This window comes from Anopheles arabiensis, chromosome 3 (assembly GCF_016920715.1).
Source record: "Anopheles arabiensis isolate DONGOLA chromosome 3, AaraD3, whole genome shotgun sequence".
Taxonomy (NCBI): Eukaryota; Metazoa; Arthropoda; class Insecta; order Diptera; family Culicidae; genus Anopheles; species Anopheles arabiensis.
In genome coordinates this window covers 64,337,374-64,350,017 of record NC_053518.1, presented here as the reverse complement: position 1 = coordinate 64,350,017, position 12,644 = coordinate 64,337,374, and the positions used below count along the sequence as shown (strand labels likewise).

The window sequence follows — 12,644 nt, the reverse complement described above, 5'->3', positions numbered from 1 at the left end:
CTCACGTATGTGGTTCCATCGTCCGGCGAGAAGCGACTGGACCAATTGGATGAAGATACGAACTACCTTCATCCGGCGGCTACCGTAAGCCGCTAGTACCGGTCGAGGTTTATTGATTTTCTTCCGGGAAAATTCAACCCACCACTTCCTTCACAGGCCTTCCTTACCATCTCATACCCACCATCAGAATTGTTGCGGTGGCCTTGTGCTGCTGCCAGCAGCGGGAAGTAATTCCTTCGCGGTAAAAGCGGACCCGGGTGGTAATCATCATGTCATTGTCAATGTACGATAGCGCCCTCGAGGATGGTCGAAACCGGACGACAAATTTGTAAGCTTTTGCTGGCTTTCCTCCGAGCTTGCGTTAGGGAGGCGAGTGAGGTTTTTTCTTCTTTGAATAGTTATTTCATGACTCTGTGTATGTGTGTGTGTGTTTTGGGAGTGGTGAATTTGGCCATTCCATATTTGCTCGATCTTTTCGTTGGATGGGCTACAAACTGGCGGCGGTGGCGGTACTGCACCAAATTGCTGTAATGTGTTTTTGTTGTCGATGGCGATGGCTTTCACACCACACGAATAAAGTTTGGCTGTTTGGTCCATAAGAGGAGGTTGATGCTGGAAGCTCTTCGGATCTAGTTTTGCATTTTGATATGTCAATTTGGGTTTCTGCTACGCACATGTTGAGCTAAATTGTTATTGACAATCAATAGAAGGAATGAAGTGGTGCAAGCGTTTCAACAGCTTGTCTTTGGGAAATTTGGCGAGAAAAATTGTTGTGATTAGAAGTCTATTTGTGGAGAATGACAGTCGGCATAATTCGAATAATGCTCAGGATAGAAAATGATGTATCACATTACATTACAGTTTTACATTAACGAATGATTCTTTGTGTAATCTAAAACAATGAATACAGGTCGTATTAAATTTCAAACGACAATGTGATGTGTTTGTTATATTTACTAAAAAATAAATGTGTATAATATGACTATATACGTAATTGAATTATACAGACATAGAATTGTGAAAGTATACACAATTTAAAATTATTTTAATGCAATTTAACATTTTTACCCCATTTCCAAGGGTTGTTTTATTGATATTATCGTGAAATGTTAATAAAGGCGTTTAAGAGCATTTAAATTGATAGAAAATGATAAGTCTTGTGAGAATTTAAACATCTTTCGTTTGGTGCATTTTCGCAGTGGGATTTCAAGGAAGTTTATATTTTCCATATGCAAATGAAATGAGACGTTTTTAAATTGACTCAACAATTACTTCAATTTTCCGGAAAGCTGGATTATGCATCGTTTCCCAGAATGTGATAGGTTTAGAATTAGTTCTAGCTGTTGAACCAGAAAAGGTTCAGAATGTAGTTTAAAATCTGTTTTTCTCCGGTGTTGGTTCAGGACCACTTTTATGACAAATTTCTGAGTATCTGATGAACTGAAACAGGTTTGTTCTCAATTTGGGATGGGATTGGCTTAAGGCCCTTCAATCAAAAGAGGTCCAGTGTGTATTCAAAAATCATAATAGGGTAGATATCTGATACTGAAGTAAGTTCGCTTCAGGACTAAATACTTTGTAAAACAAAACAGGTTCCTGGAATTTTAGATGCTTGATGGGTTGCGGATTAGATATAAAACTAAGCTAGGGACAATACTAATTGTTGGTCCGAGAGAAAGAAAGAGCTTGTACACGTTTTAGCTTGGTTCAGTTTGATTAAAAATATTAAACGGAATAATTACTTGATACGACGATGAAACATAATTAAGATTCAAACAATGATTGTAATGCAATTAAAAGTAGGCTGGTATTTCTCACACATGTCTCAAAACTTCAACCTAAGCTATAGCATCCAATTAACCTTGATTGAATTCTTAAACATAAAGTAAGTAAGCAACAGAACCAAACAAGCAATAAAAAACAATGAACCGCTCCTCAATCAAACAGTTTAATTGAGGATGTAAAGCAAACAAGTGTTGGTAACAAAAACTTTTTTACGATCTAAGGTGTATCTTTTTTTCCTCTTGTCATTGTCATTGCCGATCTAAAACCCACAATCGAGCACTGAATTGACTTTTATTTGCGCTATCAGTCTCTTACCCTACACAACCCCAACTTGTTACGAGCGCAATTACTCACGCACGACGACAACGATTCGGGAAACTGTTTCGTCCTTCTTTCATTTCGTTCCCGTATTTCCGCACAAAAAACGGGAGCTTTTTGACTATTTAAGTGAAAAATTGTGGTACGAAAGCGATAGAATGACATTACAATGAGAATATCGTTAAATGGAAGACGATGGCACAATGCCATTTTGTCCCACAGGTCCTACGAGCGATTTGATTTCACCATTTTCGAGGAAGCGGTTAATTCGCCTGTCCCTATCATTCGCCCGGTTAAGGTGAGCTTTCCTTTATTACGGGATCGGGGAACTGTCAATTTCACTGTTTCAAAGATGTGTCAATAAAAAAGGGTTACCTCAATCAAACGGGAAGGTAATTTGACTATATCCGGATACATTTCAGGGAACAGGGAGCGAAACACTTCTTCCCATCAATTGGCTTTGATAGAGGAACGTGTATGTGAGCAAAGTTTCAAAATGAGGACAACAAGAGGGGAACAAATTGGTTTAAAAAAAACTTCCTCAATGTTGATAATGAAGATTGGGATGATGATGATGATGATGCTAAAACACTATGATTGATAGGGATGCAATGAATCAGATTATCTCCATCCACCATTGTCACCGACGTTTACCGCAGTCCATCTCCAGTGTCCTTTGCGAGGATATCTGGTTTGACCGCAAAGTGCTCTTCTCCATACGTGATGGACCGATTTCGTCATTTTTTTTGTACCCAGCATAATACCGCCTCCCAGTCCTTGTCCGCTCTATTCCGGGTGACCTTTTATTTACGTTTATTGAACGCTGTGTACAACCCCGCCGGTGCGCAACGGGCCGAGGGGACGCTTTTAATCCATTATTTACGGACCATTTGCGCCGATTCCGACGGGTCATTACCGTTAACATAAACGTCAAGTTGACAACAGTTGACGGTGGCGGCGTCGATGCTGTTGGGTACTGGGTTTCGCTTTTGGTTCGCTCGGTTCGTTTGGTTTCGGTGGTCGAATCATCAAAGAGCTGGTTCTGGTTTTTGGGCTTTGATGCGGTGTCCATTTATGGATGGACGTGTTAGGGCACCAGCACACAAACTGGCAGGGAAGGGGTAAGCGTGGCGACAGGGGTGGCGTAAAAATGCCTCACTCGTTGCAAAACGACCAACAGCACCCATCACCGCCGACCGGATGGGATCGGTACACACTAGTTTGGTAATCAAAAGTTGCTTCTTCTCATTCGATTGGAGCACAAGACACACGAGGCAACGTAACGGACGGACATCCGAATCGAATGCAAAAAGGGATAAATTCATTCTGTGTGCTCGCTCTTGTTGAATCCACCGGGGAGTAGTGTCGCCTTCGTTCAATTTATTCACTGTGTCATGGCTGAGCGGACCACGTGGGAACGTTCGCGTGGAAATGTCTTCATTCGCTTTTCCAAAATCACTTCCGAAAATGTATGGGTGTGTGTGGTGTGTTGTCCCCACAATCGAACATGTGTAGCCATGATGGAACGTACACATGCAACACACACTAGCAGTAACACCATGTTAGGGATTAGGGCGCCGACGGGATATTCTCACCGATAGGTAGCACCTTCCGGTGATTGATGACCGGATATAAAACACTAATTTTATCAAATAAATCACACATTATATCTTCTCCCCAGCCCGGGTAATGCTTTTCCACCGTTGAATCGGCGGTTGAGGCAGCTCCTGCTCCTTACCATTCACCATTTGGTCACGCGCATGTTACAATCTTTCCACGGACGTGTGTGTGTGTGCGTGTCTTTATTCGTTGTCGTCTTTTTCTCGGCAGCTGGTAAGTTTTCCCACGTAGACCGCCACGGTGCCAACTACTGCCACTAGCGAGGCGAAGCGAACGCATTCAAGCAGAGCACCGGCGAAACATTAGTTACTTTGTGCGCACAAAACTACTGCTGCCCGGCATGCCTGATACAAAGTTACTATGGCGTAGCTTCCGATTTCCGACACGCACACACACACACACACACACACACACACACACAAACACACTCGCACACACTAGCAACGGGCGCAACGGTAGAGGCCTGTACTGCTCTTCCATGAATGAATGTTACGAGTCGGGTGAATTTATGACTTATGGTTGGTGCCAAGTGCGTCGCCGAACCGGAAACAAAAGCGTGTGTACGTGGTGAGCGGCGTTGAAAGTATGCCATTTTTTATCCCTGTCCGCATGACGCCGTGATGCGCAAATGGCATGGTAAAAAAAAGAAACCGGAATGCCGTCTCTTTTGAAGGATGCGTTCTATTCTAATGTTCGTTTCTTCTTTTGCGTTGCTTTCTTTGTTGACCTACTCTTTAAGGCTGCCGTACATATAAGTGCAACGGTTTAGATTCGGTTAAGAGGATGTAAAGGATCAGTTTATCAATTAAAGGGTGTTATAATGGATGATGGGTTTATTTGCGGCTGAAGCATTGGGACGACGCAAAGTGGTTTCATATTTTCTTTAACAATCTCAAGCACTCATCTACAAATATTCAGTGGAAATTAAGATCAAATTTTGAAATCAAATATTGTTGCTGATAAATAACGAATGGACAACCAAATGGACAACACTGTTATTCGGCGCTACAACCGCTTTGCGGTCTTGGCCTGCTTCAGGAGTGTCCGAAACCGTTCACGGTCTCGCGCCTTCGTCTGCCAGTCCGTAATCCCGGCCTTAATGGCGGACGCCTCCACGCCGTCTAGCCACCTCAATTTGGGCCTACCACGGCTCTTCTGTCCTTGTGGACGGCCTAAAAAGACCAAATAGACAACAGGGGTACTGATTTGCTGTCTTGTTTCTCTCTTGTTTTTCTTTTCCCTTTTTGCTTCTCTCAAACGAGCGCATGCAAGGTAAAACGAATCAAACGAATAGATATTCAATTATTCAAGCACCCTATTATATGCGACAGCCGGTCTCGTAGTACAGTCGTCAACTCGTACGACTTAACAACATGCCCATCATGGGTTCAATCCCCAAATAGACCGCGCCGCCATACGTAGGACTGACTATCCTGCTATGGGAGGGAATCAATTAGTCACTGAAAGCCAAGCCCACAAGTGGGTACAGGCAGGCCTTGACCGACATCGGTTGTTGAGCCAAAGAAAAAAGTAGAAAGATTATATGCGACATTTGCTACCATGTGACATAATATTTCACATATTGTTTGTAATTTCCTACTGACCGTGATACAGGATTACAGTTAGATACATACATTTAAGCGTGAAATGTTTCTGCCATGTTGATTTTGGCTTATTTTACACGCTTCATACCGTGAAATTGTCTCACGCGGTGAAATGTAAAATTAAGAGCCAACACGTTGTCTTTGCAACAAACTCATTGTAAATTTTAATGTGTTTGTAAATATTTGTCAACATTGATATGGTCAGATAGGACGTTCTTGCGAGAAAAACAACAGAAAAAGAAAAACAAAAATATTTGTTCATAGTTTATTATTGCAAATATTCTTTCTTTTGACATAACAACAAAACGCCCTTCACTATCACTCCATTACAAAAGGGAGCTTAATCATGCATGGACGAGTAATTTTTTCTAATATTCAAAATAAATTTTCGACATCAATTATCACAGCTTCTGTGAAATTGGTAACACGATACATTGCACAATGTTAGCTAGTCGTTCTTTTCCCAAATTTCCAAACGCTCAGAAGTCCTTGTTTGTTGTTTTTGTGCTATTGGCAGAACAATACCAAAAATATAGAGCTTTTTTCATATTTTAATATCATAATGCCACCCGGCATAGCATTGATTAAGCTGTTCGCTTTTTGGACATTTTTGTCGCTTACTCTAGATAGTAAATACTTGCATAAAAAAACAGAGGAGGAAAAAACAATATAAAAAATAAGAGAAATTACAGCTTTTGAGCTTTTTGAATAATAACTTGCTTAAATGTACATCAAAAGTGCTATTCATTTAGTAAATGCTAACTGAACTCCCTCCTTGTACTACATAAGTCTGGAAACATAATTATTCCACTTTGTACACCCTGTATGATTTTGGATACCTCAATGTAAGTGTACAACCTAAATATTATCATCCATTTATGCTTTGGTTTCGTAGTGCAGTTTTTTTTTAAAGAATGGGACCCAAGAATGTGTGCAACAACTTTTTGTATACTGTAAGCACAGGTCGACTAAAGCGCGTATTTATTGAACATTACATAAGTCGTTAAAATACCTTTCAAAGTAACTGCTGCTCGTAGAAGCATTCAAAGTCACCCGTAAAGCTCCCTCCATTTCATGAAACGATAAATTCTTCTCCATTCCAAGGGTATTTATTTTCTGCAAGCTTCGACAAGCAGAAAAACGCAACGAAGCATCGCGTACAATTTGGCCTCAAGCCAGTGAAGAATCACTGCACCGAACCGTGGTAGCGTGGTGCAATTTCTCGCCACCTCATCCTCATACAAAACAATACCTCGCGAGCCACCCGTTAGCGGTTGTGCGGGAGAGATGGGTGAGGGGACCTTTAGTAAGGGTTAACATGAGAGCAAACACGGTACTATTACCCCCTCCTCCGACGTACCGGTGATGTGTTTGTTAGAACTAAGAATGAGTGTAATAATTATACAGTTTAGCGACACACGCATATGAGACATTTATCCAACTCAAAGCTAATACTGTGAATTGAGACATTGCTTTGCAGAGGCAAACAGAGGCAGAAAACAACCCGTTAGAAGCAACCTACCACTACTACCGGTCGATGCTATCGTTTGGCCGTTCTTGGTCCAGGTGTACGCGATGGACGACGGATTGCCGGTCGCGACCAGGGCAACGGTCAGTGGCTCTCCCGCCACACCGTGGACAACGGTTTCGGCTGGCGTTTGGAACCGGGGCTCATCTGCAAGTACAAGCAATCGTGCATTCGTTAAAGCATCGCTCCCGGCGCAGCACCGGCTGATGGGTGCATATGTGTATGTGTGAGAGTCGACCGTGATCGAATGGATTTGGCAATTGGATTTCGCAACCCGGAGCAACAAGAAGGGCTCGGTGTTCGCAACACCGACTCACAAAAACCGTGCGGTCCCGGGGTACTTACACAACACTGGCAAATTGACAGCCACGTTGATGCTACGCTGCAACATCTCATTCGTGCTCTGGCAGGTGTATACGTGGCCGTCCATATCCTGCGTGATGTTCAGCTTCAGCTCAAGCGAAGACACGGTCCCGCCCCACAGTCCAGCTTTGGAGGAGTTGTTCGTACCTGTGAGGAGGGAAAGAGGGAGAGAGTGGGAGGTGAAAACCAGCGATGAACCATACGGAAGCCATGATGTTCGATTCCATTTCAGTCTGGTTAGATTTTCCTGCCGTGGCGTGGGCAAGCAGTGGATGGAAAAGAGCATACCGAAGGTTTGGTATTAGGTTTTACGGAATGCAAAAAAAAACGCCACCGCCAGCAGCGGTAACAGCAGCAGCTGCTGCTACTGCTACAGCCAGAACACACGTATGGTTGATGTACACGCCCTGGGGACGATGACTGGAAATGAGTTCCGTAAATTCTTGTCAAATTCCATTATCATCACCGTATCAGCACGGTGTGCCGGTGTGCACGGATGAAGATGTGAGGTTGGCTGTGGTTTCAGTGATAAGCTTTTGTGAGGCGGTGTGTGTGACTGTGCATGTGACTGCGTATCTGTTGCGTTGCGGCGCACTCTTTACACTAAACATGCAAATCCGGCAAAAACCCCGGATGTTGTTGTAAGCATTCTATCACCTTACCACCTTAGCTCTTTGTATGTGTATGTGGGGGTTTCCTTGATGGAAGGTATTAATTTTCTCGTCGTACGGTGGCACGGTGTGGCGGATGATTACTGTTCATTCCTGTCAATCAGTACACTTAATCCAGTTTTGTTTGCTCAAGCTATTGTTTATGTTGAGCGTGTGTGGTACGGTGAGTAAAAAGAATGATGAAAACGCATTCGATGATGAAATTTGGGAGCTTAACATTTAGCATGCGATTGAGATGTGAGATTTTGTTTGTGGATGAGGAGAAATAAAGAGCTGTGCGTCAATTGGTAAGTGAGTAGGTTTTATTAGGTTTTATTTTATAGCAGGATAGTTAGACTTGTGGTTTAGGAGCTCGGTTCATTTGATGTTATGATGAATTTGTGATAGGAAAAACCATTTAGGGTAACTGTACCAGTTTTCGGCACTGTACCTGTTTTTGGCAGGGTAACTAAAAAGTAAAATCATGCAAAAACGCGTTAAAAGTAGTCTCAAAACACAAATTTTCAAATAAAAACATGCTCATTTGTTGTTGATGTACGAAGTTTCACATCACACATTTTTGTTAGGAATGCACTTGTGATAGGAAAAATCATAGAGTAGCGTGAGTGAATTCGATGCGAATGGGTTAGAGTATTTTATTTAAATATAAAATTAACTCTCTAGGAGGCAAAATAAATCTTCATAGAGGACAACAACTATACAAATAGAAAAAAAAAAACTAAACGCAAACGCAATCTTAAATAAACACACAAAAAATTGAATTGGTTCATAGGCTAACACACATCACTTAAGAAACATTGATAAAATTTCAGTGCAATTTGCCACAAATTGTTGATTTTTCCATTAATATTTTTCTGTTAGTTGCAATGTAGCAATCTGTTAAGGAATTTTAGCAAATTTTGCTAAATAATACATCGTTTTCTAAGCCAATCAATGTTAGAATGATTTTCTCTAGTTTGGGACAAAATACGTCTGTGCTGGGGTAGAATGCACTACAGCAACGGGGCAAATCGCACCAAACATTCTAGCTATAACAAAACTCATACTAGTTTGCAATGCAATAACAGATACATGCTTCCTCGATTCACTGGGTGCATTATGCCCCATTAGGGCGGTCCCGTAGTACAGTCAACAGCTGATACGACTTAATAACATGCCCGACGTGGCTGCAAGCCTCATGTGGACCGTCCCCCCGTAGCAAGGATTAACTAAACGGCTACGTTGTACTAACAAGTCCGTAACGTAACAAGCGCCCGTATAGGCCGGCAACACCGAGTAGCATCGGCATCGTTACGAAGAAGAAGATTTATTCCATATAGAATACTTGTTCCGCGACCAAAACACGTTTTTCAAAGGAAAGGGTCGGTTTTGCCCCAGAGGTGTATATCACCCCAGCAGCTTCTACTTGTTGTTGAATTGTTATATATTTGTTGCCAGCTAATTTCATCAATAATTGATCTACAGTAATGAGTGTTATGAGTGGTGAGAGATTTTAATACATTTTTAATGGAAAACTGACATCGTTCGAAACCTCAAAGGAAAAGATAAATAATTGACATGGATTTCAATTGCATGTCAAATAGATTTGCTAGACCAGCTTGAATCTAATGATAAATTCGTTCTTCAGACACATACAAAAAATATTCTATTTTTTCACAGATGATCTAGGATTTCACAATATTTAGGATACCTCAATATACAATCAGTTTTGATTGGATGGAAAAATGGATGGATGAAAAAAATCGAAACAGTTTATTGCAGCATTTACGACAACAGTTAAGCGAAAACGCCAATACAAATTTTACCCTTTGCTGAATTTGATTTCTTACTGCATCAGCGCAAATTCTGGGAAGCTATAGCTCAAAATGTTACGCATATCCAATCGCGTATATGCAAAACTGCCACATTACGATGCGCATCGCTGCGAGAAATGTGGATTTCGGCTTGTCCTGTACGCTTCGAACGCCACACGTTGCAACTGTACACGCTTCTGTGGGATCATTTCAAATGGAAGAGAGCAGAAAAAAGCGAAGAAAATCAAGCTTACCTTCCAGTACGGTGCCCTCGTGCCGCCAGGACAGCTTTGCCGGCGGATTGCTCGAGCTGGAATCGCATATCAGCGTCGCTTCGATGCCGGGCCGCAGTTCAGCCGGTTCGATCCGTATCTTGGCGGTCTCCGGTGCGACTTTGGGACGGGTGAGAAAAGAAGAGTTATACAAAGAATAAATGGAGCGTCGTCCGTGAAGTTGCGCAAAGCATGTGTGTATAACCGTGTGAACGGTCGTTCGACGAACAGACGAATCTTGTGAGGGGAAAGGAACAGATACTTACAGTGCACGGTCAGAACTTTCGTTTCGAAGAGCGGTATCTCGGTGGCTGAGTTGTGCGCCTCGCACCGGTACTGTGCCTGATTGTCGGTTACGTTTGCCAGTATCGACAGTTCGGCCGAAACCGACTGGTCCGTCGTTTTGCTTACGGATTTGATCTGAAAGTAATGCAAAAATCCCCGCGGAGAGTTAGACAACAACAAAAAAAAAAAAGAAAGACGAGTGACTGTACTGTGGGTATTGAAAGAAGCGCGAAAAATCGATTCGTGCTTTGTGTGCAGGCAGAATGCTTGTTAGTGTAGTGGGGGTTCATAAAAATTCATGATCTTCACGAGTTGCGAGTTTACATACATCTTGCGCGTTGTAGAGTTCAGGAGAAGGTGGGTAGAAAATATCGATAAGAAAACTTGCAGCTTGCAAGTGACTGGTACAAACTGGTATCTGTTTGGTTGGAACTTTTTCTATAACTTTCCAAAGAGGAACACACAAAAAAGCGAGCAAAAGTTGCTCCAGCAGTCTCGTGTGTGTATGTGTAATGTTAATATGAATTTTGAATTAGTTGTGAACATATGAAATGATATTAATAAACGCCCGGAATATGACTTTGCCAGGGGGTAGCGAAGGTGACAAGCGAAGATATGCGTATTGTACAGACTGCGACACGAACGACCTGACGAGGGTAGCGTCTTGATCCGAACCGTAGCTTACGGTTTGGAATGAAAATTGAGTGAGCTTGTCTTGTGTCTTGTGCGAAAATTGAGCAAAACTGGGCGAAGTGAACGAAACTCTGTTCTCAATGTCAGCTTACACGGGCGTGTTAGTGGGGAATAAATATTGCACGAAGCATTTTTCCCCTCTCAGCATGCCGGAATGGATCGAGAAAAGTGTGAAGTATCGTTGATATGATCTATAAGGTTTCGCTTGTATGATGTGGTTTTCACTCTCTTTTGCGGTGAAGGTATGTTGGTTTAGCGCGTTTGCAAAGTTGCACGTGAGAATACATTTTTAAACAGGTTCAATACCTTTACACGATATGAAATGGTGATTGGAACTGTAGTGTACGTGATGGTGATCGGTTTAAGAGTTTTTTAATCTGTTTAAAAATAAATAATTATGTATTAACAATTTAGTTTCGCTCATATGAAAGTAAATTTTGTGTTTGAAACTAAAATTTGTGTGTGACTTTCTGATCAATGTGAATATTGGAATAAAATAACAGTAATTAGAACTAAGTAATAATAAGTTATAAGACAAAAGAAAAAGAAACATGGAAACAGTTGATAGAGGTTATTCATAACATCGTCGCCCTCCCTTTTTGTTATCTCTTTTGCTATCTATTATTCATCTTATCAAATATGTACAACAACAACAACATAATAATCATGTATTTTTGAAGTTAATGTTTATTTAATTTTTCCTGCCATTGCATGGTAATTTAACACAAATGTAAGAAACAAAAACCACTGTCTACCGAAACTATCCATAAAATTAACCTGCGTTTGATTATCAATGAAAAAAAGATTAACATTATTTTTAATTCCCTATTTCAAATAGAGTTAACGTTATTATACTTTTTTTCTGTTGGAATGCATAAACTGCTGATATCGTAGCAAAAAAAAAACACCATAATGGAATTTCAATATCAAATTCGTTTAGAAGTATGCAGTTTTTGCAGCATTTAGTATTGAGTATTTATTATTTATTGAGTTTGTTAATTGGACATATAGAAAGTCTTAATGAACTAGGTGCGTGCAAGCTACAGGACGTTACATTTAGTTTAATAGACGCAAACGCTCACGGACCGCAGATTGAGACACTCTAAATTCATACAGATTGTAAACTTGACTGAAGGCGACTCCCATCATATTTATCGCATCTGACTGACCAGAACTGGTACGATAATGTAACGTGCGTATAATTTGATTTTGCCTGAGAGTCAAGAGCAGGAGCAGAGAAATTTACAGCGCTGAGTAGGTTGGGCGCATTAATTTCGCTACAAATCAAATCTGCCACAAAGAGACGTTGGGCGTTCGTACGTCTAGTTGAGAATGGCTCCAGACCTAACGATAGGCATCGACTGGTGTTATTTGGACGTACGTCACTATGTCTCCATGGGAGGAGCCTGATAGCATAATACGCAGGAGTGTTACGTGTTTTATGAATGATACCTTTGGCAAAATAAAAGTTAAGGCAAGAATTATTAATAATTACCAAAATAAAGGAGGAAAATATTAAACAATTACAAATTTGAGAAAAGGGTGAGTAAAATGATTAATAAACAAAAAAATGTATATTTCATTAATGTTTTTCAATTATTTTATTTATAAATTCATAGCTAGAGTCCAGTAGTAGTCAAGAAGCTAAGTATCGTATAAAGTATATGCATAATTGAACAGCTTGAAATATTTTTCCTTCTTGTATTACTATA

At 41.0% G+C, this 12,644-nt stretch overlaps 1 protein-coding gene across 1 annotated transcript in view; it reads right to left on the bottom strand.

Moving 5' to 3' along the window:
• LOC120901140 (nephrin-like) overlaps positions 1-12,644 on the bottom strand; it is a 188,725-nt gene that overhangs the window by 16,033 nt on the left and 160,048 nt on the right. The window contains exons 11-15 of the mRNA XM_040308849.1: positions 10,221-10,374; positions 9,937-10,074; positions 7,201-7,365; positions 6,850-7,002; positions 1,273-1,340 (exon numbers count right to left, since the gene is read on the bottom strand). Coding sequence (XP_040164783.1) covers positions 1,273-1,340; positions 6,850-7,002; positions 7,201-7,365; positions 9,937-10,074; positions 10,221-10,374 — 678 coding nt within the window. The remainder of the gene's footprint in view (positions 1-1,272; positions 1,341-6,849; positions 7,003-7,200; positions 7,366-9,936; positions 10,075-10,220; positions 10,375-12,644) is intronic.